The sequence below is a fragment of the Balaenoptera ricei genome, chromosome 7 (assembly GCF_028023285.1).
Source record: "Balaenoptera ricei isolate mBalRic1 chromosome 7, mBalRic1.hap2, whole genome shotgun sequence".
Taxonomy (NCBI): domain Eukaryota; kingdom Metazoa; phylum Chordata; class Mammalia; order Artiodactyla; family Balaenopteridae; genus Balaenoptera; species Balaenoptera ricei.
In genome coordinates, this window is record NC_082645.1 from 92,533,214 (window position 1) to 92,548,131 (window position 14,918).

Genomic DNA, 14,918 nt, shown 5'->3' on the forward strand with positions numbered 1-14,918 from the left:
CATTTTTAAAATTCCTTCTTTGCTCCTATTTTTCCCTGCTAGGTCTTCCACAGGCCTATTTTTAGAATAGCTTCCTCAGAATATAGAAAAGCCCATACTCTCCAACTGTGACATGAATTCTTTCTTCTCCTTCAGTTGATAAAATATGGATGTAAAACTGAGCTTAGCTCAAGGGGCTTTGCTGACAGACAGCAGACTCACATGGGCTCCTCCAAGCTCTCAGTCCCAGGGGACTTCTGCTTGAAGGATGAACTTCAATTGCATAAAGGCGGCAAAGGTTTAAGAAACAAATAGGACTTGACCCAGAGAGGGTGTCATTGGTGTCTCAGAAGCCAAGGTCAGGGCCCAGTCTGGGGTCTTAAGCCCAAAGTGGGTAAGTTGTTAGGTCCTAGTAACAGGCTGGCATTCTTATGCCCTGGTTAGGACCTCTGCCAGGGACCATCTTAGCACAGGGCATGAGCTGCCAAGGCCAACTGAGAGGATTGAGTCAAAAGCAACAAAATCAAAACGCACTATCCCCAGAGTTACCACCAGAGGTCTTATCTAAGAAAAGACCCAGAGAAGGTCCATCTCAGCACATTTTCAGGAGAAGGTTCCTGGGACTTAACCTGATCAGCTACCTCCTTGGAAGTCGCTCAGATGGGGCTGTTCTTTGCTTCGGTCCCTTTATGAAGTCATTTGCCTACACTGTGGCTCCGCGGTGATGGGCAAAGAACTGCCTGCCTGACTCCTTACCCCTCCCGCTTCCTGAGGCCTGAAGTTAGCCGCCTACTTTCCTATCCATAGTCCCCATGTCTCTCATCTTCCTTGCACTTAAAGTCTTTTCTTGTGAAAGGTTGGAATACACTCATTCACATTAAGATACACATCATGGATAAAGTATAGAGTTACCTCTCCCTGGCTAGCTGAAGTTTTAAAATAGGGAAGTGTTTAGGCAAAAAAAAAAAAATTTACTAGTAGAATATCAGGTGCCTGGAAGCTGGTTGGAAGAATATTTTGGGGGCTGAGTTGTGTGCACGTACAGGTGGTGGGCTGCGGATCCAAAGAAACATGCCGTGAAAGTGAACACATCTTTTGATGCCATGTTTCATAGCATGCATTTGTTTCTAGGCATTGATTGTTGATTGGGGGACACAAGGAAAGGGTGATTTCCTTGATGCAGTCAACGCCCAGTGTTCAGAGCTCCATTCCCAGAATAATGGCATGACCTGGCCATGCGCCCATCCACTGAGAGTGCCTTGCCCTGAGGGAAGATGGGTGTTCCAAGGATGGGAAAGCAAGGCAGAGAATGCATGCTCACTCCACTCACGGCTGCATTATCTTCTTCCTCCTAAGAGACCTCTGGGTCCTTAAGTAACTTCCCAGTCATCAAATCAGTCTTTATTAAATTTTCACATGCACTTAGTTTTAGATTCAATTTGAAATGTGCTCCAAGGAGCATCATATGGACTAAATAATTAGCTAAAGAGAAATGGTACAGAAAAGATTTTAGAGAATGGCACAGAATGATGCCTCTCCAATACCACCAAGAGTAATTGTCTTTCAATGTAACACAATTATGTGTGTTTTTATTTTGAATTATACATTTATTTTCATTTATATTTAAAGAAGAAACAGTCAAATCAGTGGTTTCAGGAAATTTTTGCTTAGGACAAAGCTAAAACAGGTATTTAAGATTTTAAAAAGTAGGTCGATTTAAAGAAAAATATTAAGGAAGTATTAGAGCAAAGATATCCCAAGAACCTTGAGGGCCATACTCAAGTGACTAAAGTTTAAGAAACAACATCAAGACTGGTTGAGCATTACTGCATATCAACAACCCTGGGTTGACTCCTGTTCTGCAGAGAACATGCTATATGACATTGGGCAGGTTGCCACCTCTCTGAGCCCCAGTATACTCAAGTACAATGGTGCATTGAAGGAGATCTCCAAGATCCCTTCCAATTCTAGCAGGTGATGCTTTATCTCTATTGTAGGTTACCATCTGTGACTAAAGGCAAGGAAATTGGGAAATAAAGTCAGTGTTGCCAATGGTGATGTTATGGATAGACACACATAAGCATCAAGTTGGCTCCTGGGTCACCGAGGAGCAGTGAGGGGTAGAGGAAAGTCCAGAGTCAGGGGACCTACGAGCCAGCGCTGTCACTTACTGTGTCCCCTGAGTCTTCACAAAGTCACATGCCCTCTTTCAGTCCCAGTTTCTCTATTTGTGAAGGCAAAGGGTCACGGTTGTGAATGATATCTATTCCATTACTATGCAGTCTTCCTGGACGGCTCAAATGCAGTGTACACGAAGGGAAAATTCTAATCAAACAAATCTTGTTCTCCCCCAACCTTGTAGCTCTTTTGTCACTTCAGTATTTTTAAAGGTAGTGGGGTGGTATGTATAATTATGTTAATTTTAAGATCAGGCAGAATTTTAAGAAAACAATAGGTTGAATTGATGTTCAAGCCAGTCAGTATTGATAGTTTTGAACAGCTGCGATAAAATGTTTAATGTTGAAGAAGGAATCACAAATTGGCTTATCATGGGTAACCCAAAAAACCATCATCATTCACCAGTCACCTCAAACTCTCATTTCAGTTAAAAGTTTTAACCATCTCCCCTTCTAAACCTATAATCCTAAGTGGAAGATGATCTAGCTATAATAAATTACTTATCAATTCCACCGAGCTCTGCTTTTTACAAGGTTCCTTTCCATTAGCACAGAATTTCCAATCGGATACATAACCTCAGATTAGAGCTGTCACAAAGCCTATGCACTTTACTCCCCTAGGTTACCCAGGTTACACTTTCTGACTACTGCCTGTTGAACTAGCATTATATTTTGCACTTACTAAGTGACCAAGCTTGCTTCTCTGATCTGTGAGTTGACAAGGAGATAAATATTGCTAGAAGGCAACACAAAGAACTTGCAACTTGCAAATAGGGAGGACACAGCAGAGGAAGTAGAGTCACTCGGGGTAAAGACTGGAGTCATTTAGTTTGGGGGTCAGACAACCTGACAGTCTGGAATCATCCCTGAATTATGTTACATGGCAAAAACGGATGCTAGAAAAATTGTGAAGTGGGTAATGTATTTTTAGACATATTTTAAACAAAAGTTATGTCTCTAAATGTGGAAGCTTCAGTCATCTAGAATATTCACTTATGTAAACCATCTCCTTTCCTTATGGCAAAAAGATTAGACTTACCAGCTTCCCCTCTTATCATCTCAGCGGGGTGTAGGTTGTCCCCCACCTAAAATGTTCAATTTGATATGCTTTGACATGTCAGATTTAATCTTACGGAAAAATAAGCCGTGCTCTAAGTAACACTGCAAAACTATCTTATCCTTCCTCGTGCAAAGAAATTTCTAAGCCAATGACTTTGGTTATGAGATGGTTAAATTACTCCGCTAGGCATGGACCTACTAAATGGCCAGGGACCAGGAGGTGGGGCTGTGGACTCCAGGGCTGGTGCGCTTCCCACTGGAGCCTGTAGCTCTTGTCAGCTGGCTTTGGGGGCTGCCCTTTTGCCCAGCTCACTTGCTTACTTGAAAGATGTGGCCGCAGATCTTTACAACTTTCAAAACCATTTTCCTGACCCCTGACGCATCTACCATTCTCTTTCCCTTAAGTTTTATTAGGGTGAGGCCACAATCACTCAGCCTCCCTTCCCAGCCCACTGCAACACTCCTCACACCCGTTTTCCTGTTCAGAGATATGCATGTGCCCAGGCAGCAAGTTTGGTCACCATAGTCACGATCTTTAATGTGAAAATTGATCGAAAAGTTTCTCGTCACGTTTGTCTGAGGAGGGATAGAATTGATTCACCACTGTATCCATTTCCTTAAGTCCAAAGCGTGAAAAGAAAGCTTGAGTAGCACTGTGTCCAGTGTAGGTGACAAATGTGTCCGTTTGTTGCTCCCGGTTAATGATACCACTTTTCTCGGAGATTCGCCCTGCAAGGGGTGCTGGGATTGTAAGACCAGTTAGGTTCTCTACCTTTCCGCTTACTTGGATGTTCTTTCCTGGAAGTTGTGTGGGGAAGAGAAGATTTTAGTAAGTGTTCTTTTCAGTTCTGAGAATTTCCCCTAGGCCTTCCATCTCCCTCTTGTCAGTGTTTGCGGCTGCTTATATCTGCATCTACCTTCTCGTACTTAAGCCTAGCCACCCACGTGGCTCTGCCTCTGGTTAGCCTTCTCTTCCCCACTTTGTCACCAAACTCCTATAAATTGATCCCTCAACCCCTCACCTCAATTACTCCTTCTCACATTTGCCTTCTTCTCTCCTCCACCAACTGCTTCTAGTTACCCTTTCCAAAGCTGCTCCATTTAATGCTATCCCGGAACAAACTTTCCCCTTCTCTCACCAAATAAACTGCTTTCAATAAGCTGCTCCTAACCCCCTAAACAAATAACATCCCACAATCCACCTCGTTCTAAAGTATTGCTTTGCATAACCTCCAACCATCCGCTCTCTACCTCCCCTTGAAGAAATAAACTGTCTTTAGTGTTCCTTCTTATCTGGGCTCTGAGCTACCTCACTGAAACCATAAAATACACACACACACACACACACACACACACACACCCAACAGCCTCCCAAATGAAGAAAAATGACCTAATACAATCTTTTGCCTTCCCTTTTTCTCTCTGAGAAAGAAAACTCTCATGAGGTATATAAGGACCCATTTGGATCTCTTTGAGGATTTTTTTTTCTCCCTGGTGAGATAAGCTAAGGAGAAATACAGTAAGGCATTCCAAGGCCAAACACATTCTACTGTTTATTACACATGTTACATTCTTAAATAAAAATGCGTCACATAACATTTTTTGCATAGATATCTTACAATATACCAATTTAAAAAAGAATTATGAAACAGACCAGTAACAAAAATAAATTTTTTCTTCATTAATAATTTTGTAACATTAACATACCACCATCATATAATACAAATAATAGTTTTAAATCTTAAGACTTTTGTACAGCAAAAAAACTTGACAAAGTAATATATTTATATATATATATAAAAAGCTTAAAAAAAATAAAATGTCAAAAAAAGGCATAACCGAGGGCTATAAGACTGGGTACTTCTGTGATATATTATAAATACCAGAGAAGGCCTGAGAGCATGTGACCGAGGGAGGTGTGGGAGGGGTAGGGCTGGGAGTAGGTCTCTCCAAACACACTTGTTAGACACGTCTGGCAAAAAGAAAACGTACAGTGCAAAAATAAAGTTCTTCAAGCAACTGTTACGAGAATGATAGAGAGTTGAAAGAAAAGTGGCAGTGGCTGGGAGGTTGCATGGTAGGAGGAGGGAGAGGGTGACAGGAGAGAAGGAGTTTGGGGGGCATTTATGGAAAGGAAGGGGGAGGCTTCAAAAACATTAAACATTTATTTTTGCCTCTGTGTTAGCAAGGAGATCTTGGCCATAACAGGTGTATTTTTCCTCCCTGGAATGAAGCAGAAGTGAAAGATCAAGAAATTCAACTAAGTCTGGGTTGAAATAGAAAATGCATGCTGAGAAAAACAAAAACAAAAAGGTTGAGGACCAGCCAGTGAGCCCCAAAGCCTTTCGGGACCTAGACTTGCAGAAATCATTCTGCCTCGGGTCCAAAGGCCTAGGATTAAAATGTCCCCTCTCCCCACCCTCAGCCCCTCCCCTCTACGTGGAACTCCCAGTGTGTTTTCAATATACTGGCAATTATAAGCATCCATCCCCCCCAAAAGATATTAGGCACTGGTGGCTACTCCTCGTAAACGTCAGTAGCCTAACTGTTTTCCTTCTGCGAAGGTACATTAGGTACACATGCACACGTGTCTAGCTGCGTGCACACACACCACCCTCATTATTCTGACGTGGGGTGCATTTTATGGCAGTAGACAGAAGCTGGAGTCAAAGCAGTTTACGATTCCAAAGCTCACAGTTGAAAAAAATTGTATAAACAGTCCCCAACAAAGAACACATCAACCTTCCCTCGTGACTGCTGAGAGGGAGCCCTGTTTGAAAAGAGTATCTCGTTTGGGATATTTGTGAAGTGACGGCCTAGGATTTCTCTCTCCGTTTTTGATACCTGTTTCCCGAGGACTTATACGTAAATGCAAAACACCTGAAGAATACAGTACTCTATTGGAAGGGTGCACGGAAGAAAGGTAATTGCAGCTTTACTTTTCCCTTTTCCAGGATCTATTAGGAATCAACAGAGGAGATTTAAGCGAGTGTTAAAAGCAGGAGAAAACCCTGAAGCCTCAGGCAGTTCGTCATGGGATCTCACATTTACAAGCAGTTTTTGCTTCCTTTGACACATTTTCGTTGTTCCATCTCAAGTCTTCCCAAAGATCCTCATTGAGGAAAGTAGGCCATCAAAGAGGCATCGATGTATACTCAGGCCAGCCCCTTTTCAAACTGAGATATCACCATGTTTACCGAAATGTAATCCAGACCCGGAATGCAAATTCTCTCCTCCTCCCTCCACCCCACACTTGGCAGTGGCCACTTCCGGAAGATGCCAGAGGAAGCTTCCGCAAGTAGATTTCAACCAGGTTCTACTTAACGAATTTTCACTTTGGCAAAGATCTGGGTGCAAAACTGTGGCCAGAAATGCTGGCCCTCATAAGATTTTTTTAAAAAAGAAACAATGAACCTGATTTTTGTAGTTAAATATGTTGCGTTTCTGACTTTCCCAACCTTCTTCCTTCTCCTAAAACCAACTCACGCAAAAGAAAAGCCAAAAGCACTTTGCACTATATTTTATATTTTATGAAGTGACTTCCATAGAGGAAACCATTTTGAACCAATAAAACTAATCATTAAGATTTGTTGTTCTTGCCATTTGAGTTCATTTCTTTTGACTTTGCCGTAGAATTCAGGAGTTGGGGCTATAGGCAGAATGTTCTGAATGCACTGGCTGAGCCGCCCTGAAAGTCCCATTTATTTCCCCTTTGATGCAAACAGACATGGCTAATCTGGAAGCTTATCTCAAACTGAAATCCTTAAACAAAAATCTTCTCTGGCTTCTAGATTCAAAGAAGATTTTTTAAAACATAGGAATCAGTTCTGCTAATCATGCGTGAGGTTGGCTGTCTTTTTTTACCCTGTTATCATCAGGCAATCAAAGATGTAAAAAGGGCACAAGAGGTGCAGGAGGGGAGGAGAGGGGATACTTGAAGGGCTTTGCAGGGGAGAGCACAGAGAGGAGAAGGAAATGGTCAGCATGAAGTTCATTCTGGGGGTCTCCGATATTTTTATAAAATGCAGCTCTGTCATAGAATCCAAACATCTCTTTCTCTGGACATAATACTCATCACCACCAGGCATTAAGCTGGGCAATGAACCATCAATGGGGCAGGAGGCCAGTAGCCAGGAGCAGCATTATATTTTCAGGTTTCCACATCTTTGACTTACAGCCGTGTGGTAGGAGAAAGAAGCACAAATTGAAATAAAGAAAACTGTCAATGGCTTCGAAACACTCTTTTCCTATATGTCAAACTCTGAACCCTGGATAAACCGAGCTTGAGAGGACAACCACAAGAAACACCATGCCAGGTTTTTCCTTTCAAATTTGAGATCCCCTGGAATGTTGGGAGGTAACAATTTAAACGAGAAAGCGGTTTACTGTATTTCAAAGGTCCATTAAAGCACTGTTCTAAATAACCTGTCCTCTTGGAAGCGAACTAGCTTCAGGTTATTTCTTGGAAAGCCTGTTCACGCCAGCAGGCTCTTTCCAACCATCTCTGCCGTTTCAGAGATGATGGACACATGATCACAAATCCATTTCCAAAATGATTGGGGCTACTGCCCCCCACCCCACCCACCACGGACAGGACTGGTTATCATTCAGAGGTGTCAATCGGGCTAGAGAAGAACAGTTTCAAAGCCATACACTTAGCGCCCACCAAATTCTCAGGCCAATTCTCACAGTCAACAAATACCTGAAGCAAGCAAGCCAGCCCCACCATCGAGGTTCAGTGCACCCTGCTAAGAGAAAGGTCAGGAGCAGATTACAAAGGACCTCACTGATACAAAAGAGAGAGAAACTGCCGAACATTTCAGACGCTGATGAAGACCAAATGCCCTTTGTTCTGCCACGTTCAAATGAGATCTTTTCAAGACCACAGATGACAACTGGGAGTGAGCAAGCAATGATTACTCTTTTGCATTTTTTTTAAACTTTCTTTTTAATAGAGCCTTGCATTGGTCAGTTCAAAAATTAAATTAAGTATTATAAACCCTTAATAATAATAGCATTTCGAGAGGCAAGAGCAACTCCAGCTGGGGAGAGAACGTTTGTAAATCGTGGCAGCCATGGCTAACGCCATCACTGGTGTGTGCGTGCAGTCATGCTGGAGGCTGCTCTAGAAAGGGAAATCAACGAACCAACAAAACCTGGGGTGTCTAAAGTTTCATCTAGTGCACTGACTGGAGGCGCTACAGTCTAATACAGCTGAGGGTCAAGGTCCCTCACACATCCTTCATCGAGAAAGGATGCACCACACATTCAAATATAATCCCATGGTCCGCCCTGATGGACTGGCTACAAATGCACTCGAATGCAGTCGGGAACTATGAGATTGTCAGCAAGCAGTGCTCCAGAAATGGTTTCTAAGTCATGTCTAGTTTTAAATCTTTGGAATAAAACTGATTTTTTTAAATACCCTCCGACTAACATATACATAATTGCCTCTGGCAAATGGGCAGATTTTGTGTGTATGTGTGTTTAGGGTGGTTTTTCTTTTTTTGCTGTTTTTTTGTTGTTGTTTCATTTTTTTTTTTTTTTCTTTTTTTTCTTTTTTTTCTTTTTTTTTTTTTGGTCTAAATTGAAAAAAGGAAAAAGGGAAAGAAAACGTTAAGGGCCAGACCTCAGAATGCCCCAAGTGTCCAATTGGCAGCTACAGCATTTGTGATAAGGAGGCTCCTTTGCCCTCAGACGAGTAGTTTCAACATTTCAGTGAAATCAAAGTTTGCAGAAAGCTGAGAAACCAAATGCCAAGGATCTTGAAGGTTGCTGTCATAAATGCATCTGTGTTTCTTATATTATTATTTCCTTTCAAGGACTTCACTGTTGCATCCCAAATAGGTATGGGGTGGCATTTTAACAGTCAAGGAGTCAAACAGTCAAGGAGGGCAGGAGGGGAGCCAGCTGGTATGAAGGAGCAGCAACCATGGGCAGACCACATGCCATTTTTGTTTTTTCAGACGCGCGTCTTGAAGGGATGGTCCCAGAATATACAAAATATACAATCTGCCCTAAAACCACCCCGCTTGCTTGCATAGGCCATTTAATGGTCCTAAAGGCAGTCTTTGGAGTTGAGGCCAGTGCCAGCTAGCTAAGAATGCGGGTAGATGGAGGCCGATATTGGATGTGTGTGTGGGATGGAAAGTGAGGCATGTTAACCCCCTCGGCGTCAGCTTGCAGAGTAAGAGTGAGGCCTCTGTGGATCCCGGGTGCTCTAGGTCACAAGTCATGGTGGGCCTAGCCAAAAAAAAAAAAAAAAAAAAATCAGAAATATGTCTCTCTTTTTAGGCAGAGCGTGAGAGAAATATCTCAACCCTTTCTTTAAATGTCCACCCTGCATTCCCACAATGGCATTTTGAACTGTGTGTTTTAACAAGTGGGGTGATAGGACTCAGTGGGTATGAGAGAGGAAGAAAGGGTGATGGTTTTTGAAGTCACTAGACTTGGGAGGCATCCTCTGTTCTCCCCACTCCTGGAAAGAGTGATATTTTTGGCTTTTTGTCAGGTCGTAACCCAGAGTTAGGTTAAATATGCAGCTGCCCTTTGAGACTAGCAACATCTATGCTGAAACTGGTTATAGGGTAGCAATGACATACAGCACAGGGTTGATCACTGTAAGCTGAGGTCAGGATGCCTCAAGGGGGATGAGAAAAGTGTGATGTCCCATCTGATTGGCTGCTTCGAGAGCTGGACATCCAGGTGCCGAGAGAGAGTCCTGGAGAGGTTTAGTCCATGGAGAAAAGATAAAACATTTAAGCTTCCAAATAAGCTTTTCAAGTTTTCGTTAGCAAAAAACAGAGATTAAAAAGAAAAAATCTAGCACTGGCAATAAGGTGAGGCTCAAGGGATATACTGTGATTTATCATCAAGGACTTTATTCTCTTGGCCACTTTGCAGTCATGCTAGAAGTTTCCAGAATCCCTAGTGCATATGGTGTGCAAGAGAGTCAAAAAGTAAGAAAAGAAAACTCCTCCCTGGAGAGTGAAGTCTAGAGAAATGCAGGCCAGAAAGGTGTAAGGAGTTATTCCAGAGTCTGCCGCCGCTAAGGCCGTTGGTATCAACTGGATAGATCTCAATAGTACTAAGAAGAACCAAAACTGATCAACAGTTCTGTGAGGAAGTCGGACGCACGGAATAGTAGGACTTTTCACACACAAAGGACAAATAAACCAAGAGTTAATTTTGGCTACCAAACTGCAATTTGGTTTTCTAGGTCATTTTCCCCCAACTATTTAAAAAGAAACATTAGTGCTACACATATGCAACTTTAAGACGTTGTATTCTCCTATCAAGTTGCACTGAGAAGCAAGTTAAATAAGCCCCTCTTACTGCCGTCCACCTGCAGAGACGTCACATCCATTTTCTTTGATTTCCATTGGCAACAGCGGGAAATAATTCCAATAGTGCTGAAGTAAGCAGCCAGACTGCCTTGCTGAGTTCACCTGGTTTCCTTCTTCTTCGTCTTCTACCATCTGGCTAGGGCAAGGCATAAAGAATAGACGTATATATTTTAAATAGAGCTGAGTGCATGACAGTGTGTGTGCGCACGTGTGTGTGTGTCTATGTGTGAGTGCGTGTGTGCGTGTCTGTGTGTGTCTGTGCGTGTGTGTACACAGAGGTTTAATAAGTGAGAGCTTTCTTCTGCGAGGCAATGGGTCCCCGCCTGAAGTCCAGCCCCCTGCCTCATGGCATTTCCTTCAGACAACGGCTGGCGCCATGGCAACTGTGGCCTTTAGGTTTTTTAGATATGTCTCTTCATATGGAGGGCAAGATGGTCAGACCTGGAAAAACACCTAGGAAACATAAAAATAACGAGGATATTAGAGAGATCTGGGTAAAGAACTCAACTTCTATCACCCCTTAGAAAACGATTAGCCCTACCTTGAAGAGAGGCAGTGCGTATGTGTTGAGAAATAAGGTGTGTAGGGAAGGTGAGCTCAGGAGTCAGACTGCTTGGGTTCAAATCCCAGCTCTTCCAATAGCTGTGTGACTCTGAGCACTTTAACCTCTCTGTGCCTTAATTCCTCCTCAATAAAACGGGGATAATTATAGCACTTACTTCATAGATTGGTTGTGAGGATTAAATGAGATGATCTATGTAAAGTGCTTAGAAAATTCTCTGGCATATGGTAAGATCTCGATGAATATTAACTATTATTATCGAAATTGTCATTATTAAAGAAGAAACTAATGTAAAAGTGTGTTGGAAATGACGTGTCATGCCCGTATAGGGTAAATAAAGAATGATTAGCCTGTACCATTGAATGATGAAACTCTAACATTTCAACACCCAGATTTCAGTCCTAAGCTTTACAATGGAAGCCCAGAAATGCTGCCTGTGATACCTGCAGGTCTATATAGACATTCTATATTCAAGTCGAGAAAAAGCTCATGTTTATTAAGGATGGTATCATATGCAGGCACGTGCTGGCTATTTCCCCAATCTCACCCCAGTAATATCCTCAGCAGCCTTCCATGGTAAATCTTCGCACCCCTTTTGTGTGCATGTGCTAAGGACACTGAGGCTTGCGTCACACAGCCAGTGAGTGGCAGCCATGGGGTGAGAACCCAGGCAGATCTGTAAGCCCACTCTTTTGAACTGTTTCTTGGTACCCAAGGTCCACCGCTGAGTGCCTTTGTCAGCCTCAGAGCTGATGCAGTGGTTGTTTTCACTCCTTCCCCCTTCTTCTGACACCACCAACTTGATCTTGCCCGGGACAGCAACTCTTCTGCATTCTCAATTGTATGGGCCTGACCCTCCTCCTAAGGCTGAAGTTTTATGGCCACAGTGATCTGCTTAGTGACAGTCATGTGACCCACAAAGGTCAACGAGAGCCAGCTCTGGGACATTTGCTGAAACTATTGGAAGAGAGAAGCTCTCTTTCCACTGGGGTTAAGATACTAATACTGAAGCCTGGAGCTGCTGGTGTCCATATGGCCATGTGGGAAAGAGCCTGCTTGGGAACAAAGTCAACAGAGAAAAATGGGGCCAGGGGGTAGAAAGGAAGACAGAGTTTCTAGTCCTGATGAAAAACATCTGAGAACCTGGACCCAGCCAAGCCAAAAGACAAATCCAATTCTATTCTTCTTAGTTATTAGAGCTAATAAATACCCTTGGAAGCTAACACCAGTCTGAATCAGGGTTCTGTACTTATAACTAATAGAGTGGCCATTTCCATATCCCCAAAGCCTACATACAATCTCAGGTTCTGGCTGGAATCCCAGTGAAGTCAGCACCTCAGACAGCAGTCATTCTTAGCTCTGGGTGTACGTCCTCCCTCAGATCCTCCTCTAGAAACCGGCCACCCTCCTACTTGGGAGAATGTTCCCAGGATTCCCTGAGGCCTGAGATACCCTCACAGTCCAAAACTCTTGTTGGGATGTTAGCAAGCTGTCCTGCTCAGGTTAGCAAGGTTTCCTGTTCAGTGCAGAATTTCCCTGTATTTGTTCATTCCTAAAACAAACAAACAAAAACAAAAACCGGCCCTATCCCCTGATCCCAACATTTCTCCACACACCTTTTGTGTTCATTTCGTAAACAGGTACACATGCAGGATAGAACCTCAAGGAAATGAAGCAAAACAGAACAAAGGTAAAATGAAAAAAAAAAGGGAAAAGTACAGTAGAAAATGATCTAATCCAATAACGTGTTGAATAATAGTAATTCTAACTATAACCACTTATTTCAGGCTCTGATTTGGTATGAGCAAGATACTTGGATAATCCCTTAGAGTTCCACTGAAAGGGGATTTGATTTCCTGTAAGACAGTGATAAATTTTCTTTAAAAGCAAGTACTTGATGTCACTGGTACAAGAAAAAGCAATACAGCCTGCAGGGAATTTAGTATTTGACTTGCACGACTCTGTCCTGTCCTGAAGGCACACTTAGTACTGCCCACTGCCTCTTCTCTTTCTTTCCCTCCCTCCCTCCCTTCCTCCCTTCTTTCTTTTCTCCGTCCTTCATCTCAACAGCCTTGAGGAAGAAGATCTAAGCCAGGCAGTTCTTTTTGTAGGTATTTCCTTTTTAAAGTTAACATCCTCACAAGAACTCTATATAAAGACGGTACCATTCTTATCCCCACTACCAGATGAGATACTCATCAAAAAGAGGCAAAGCCAAAATCTGAACCCAAGTAGCCTGACTCCAGAGCACATGCTCTTAGCCATATCTGCTTTTTAGGCTGAAAAGAAGGTCAAGCTGAGCTGTCAATTTAAAGAGTTTGTAGTAGGCAGAATAACGGATGGTCCTCCCCAGATATCTACACCTCATCCCCAGGACTTGTGAATATGTTAGGTTCAAAGACAAAGGGGAGTTAAGGTTGTGGATGGAATTAATTTGCTGATCAACTGATCTTAAGATAGGGAGGTTACTCTGATTTATCTGGGTAGGCCCAGTGTCACCACAAGGGTCTTCAAAAGTGGAAGAGGGAATTAAAAGAGAAAACCAGAGAGATGGCAGCATGAGAAGGACTCAACAGCTTTGATGATGAAGGAATGGGGTCAGGGGCCAAGGAATGTGGGCAAAGCTGAAAGCTGGAAAAGACAAGGAAATGGATTCTCCCCTTGAGACTCCAGAAAGCAACAGAGCACAGCCCCCATCTTGATTTTGTCCCCAGTGAGACCTGTGTTGGACTTCTAACCTACAGAGCTGTAAGATAATAATTTATAAAGATAAATAAGGGTGATATAAATTTGTGGCAACTGGTAATGGCAGCAGCTAGAAAACTAATCCAGAAGTTAATCTGGTCAGGCCTGAGCAGTAAGGACCTACTTATAAGAAAGCAACAGAGCAGGTACTAAGAATCCTGCCTGTCCAAAAGAGGCACATGGGGATTTGAGACAGTAAGAAGCAAAGTATAAGTCATGGCAGTACAAAACCTCTTTCCTTTCCTTTCCATATCCTGAGAACATACAAGACAACAGTATTCTTGATATAGGACTTCATTTGAAATTACCACTCCATAATGTATGTGTTCCATACTTTTATTCTGCTTTTACCACTTGCCTAGCCCGTGCTGGGTATCTAGCAATATATGTACAAGCAACTATCTTTACCCTTGAAGTTCTTTCAGAAAAAAGTAAACCAAATCTTTGACATGGTATGAAACGTAACTGCACTCCTCCTGAATCAAACTAGCATCATTATTTGTTAAAATTCTAGGAAGTACATGATGTTTAGAATTGGACTAGGTGGTTTCTGAACTGGAGATGAAGAAGGCTGCAGGGCAAGGAGAGTGGGCAGCCTCTAGGAGCTAAGAGTGGTTCTGGCTGATAGCAAACAAGGAAATAGGACTTCAGGCCTACCATAGCAAGAAGCCTTATGATACTCTGAGGAGAGAACCTAGCCAGGCCAGGCTGGATTTCTGACCTACAGAAATATGGGAAGATAAACCACAGGCAGTATGGTCTTTGCATTCAGAGGTCTTCGCTGAAGTTCTCACTGAGTTCCTCCTTTCTTCTCCCAAGCCTGGCAAGCATTCTAATGACTACTTCTTTGAACTCTTTATCAGCACCATCATTCTTGAGAGATCAAGACGGTGTTACTGAAAACCATAAATCTGAAGAGGGGTGGCTAACATTTTTATAAAACAGTTGAAGAAGATGAGGAATTGATATACAGAGAAGTTCAATAACTTGCCCTAGGATATAACTTTTACAGGACTGCACTCCGGACTTCCTGAATAAGTCAAATTTTGG

General features: G+C 42.7%; 1 protein-coding gene across 6 annotated transcripts in view; it reads right to left on the reverse strand.

The window, feature by feature from the left end:
• Positions 1-4,870: 4,870 nt before the first annotated feature.
• The window catches only part of KLF7 (KLF transcription factor 7), a 111,817-nt gene continuing 101,769 nt past the window's right edge, over positions 4,871-14,918 (reverse strand). For 2 of the 6 annotated variants that reach the window (XM_059928546.1, XM_059928545.1), the window contains one exon: positions 4,871-11,014. In XM_059928546.1, coding sequence (XP_059784529.1) covers positions 10,963-11,014 — 52 coding nt within the window. In that variant the 3' untranslated portion in view covers positions 4,871-10,962. The remainder of the gene's footprint in view (positions 11,015-14,918) is intronic. The other 4 variants (XR_009504279.1, XR_009504278.1, XR_009504277.1 and 1 more) reach the window with 4 other exon arrangements.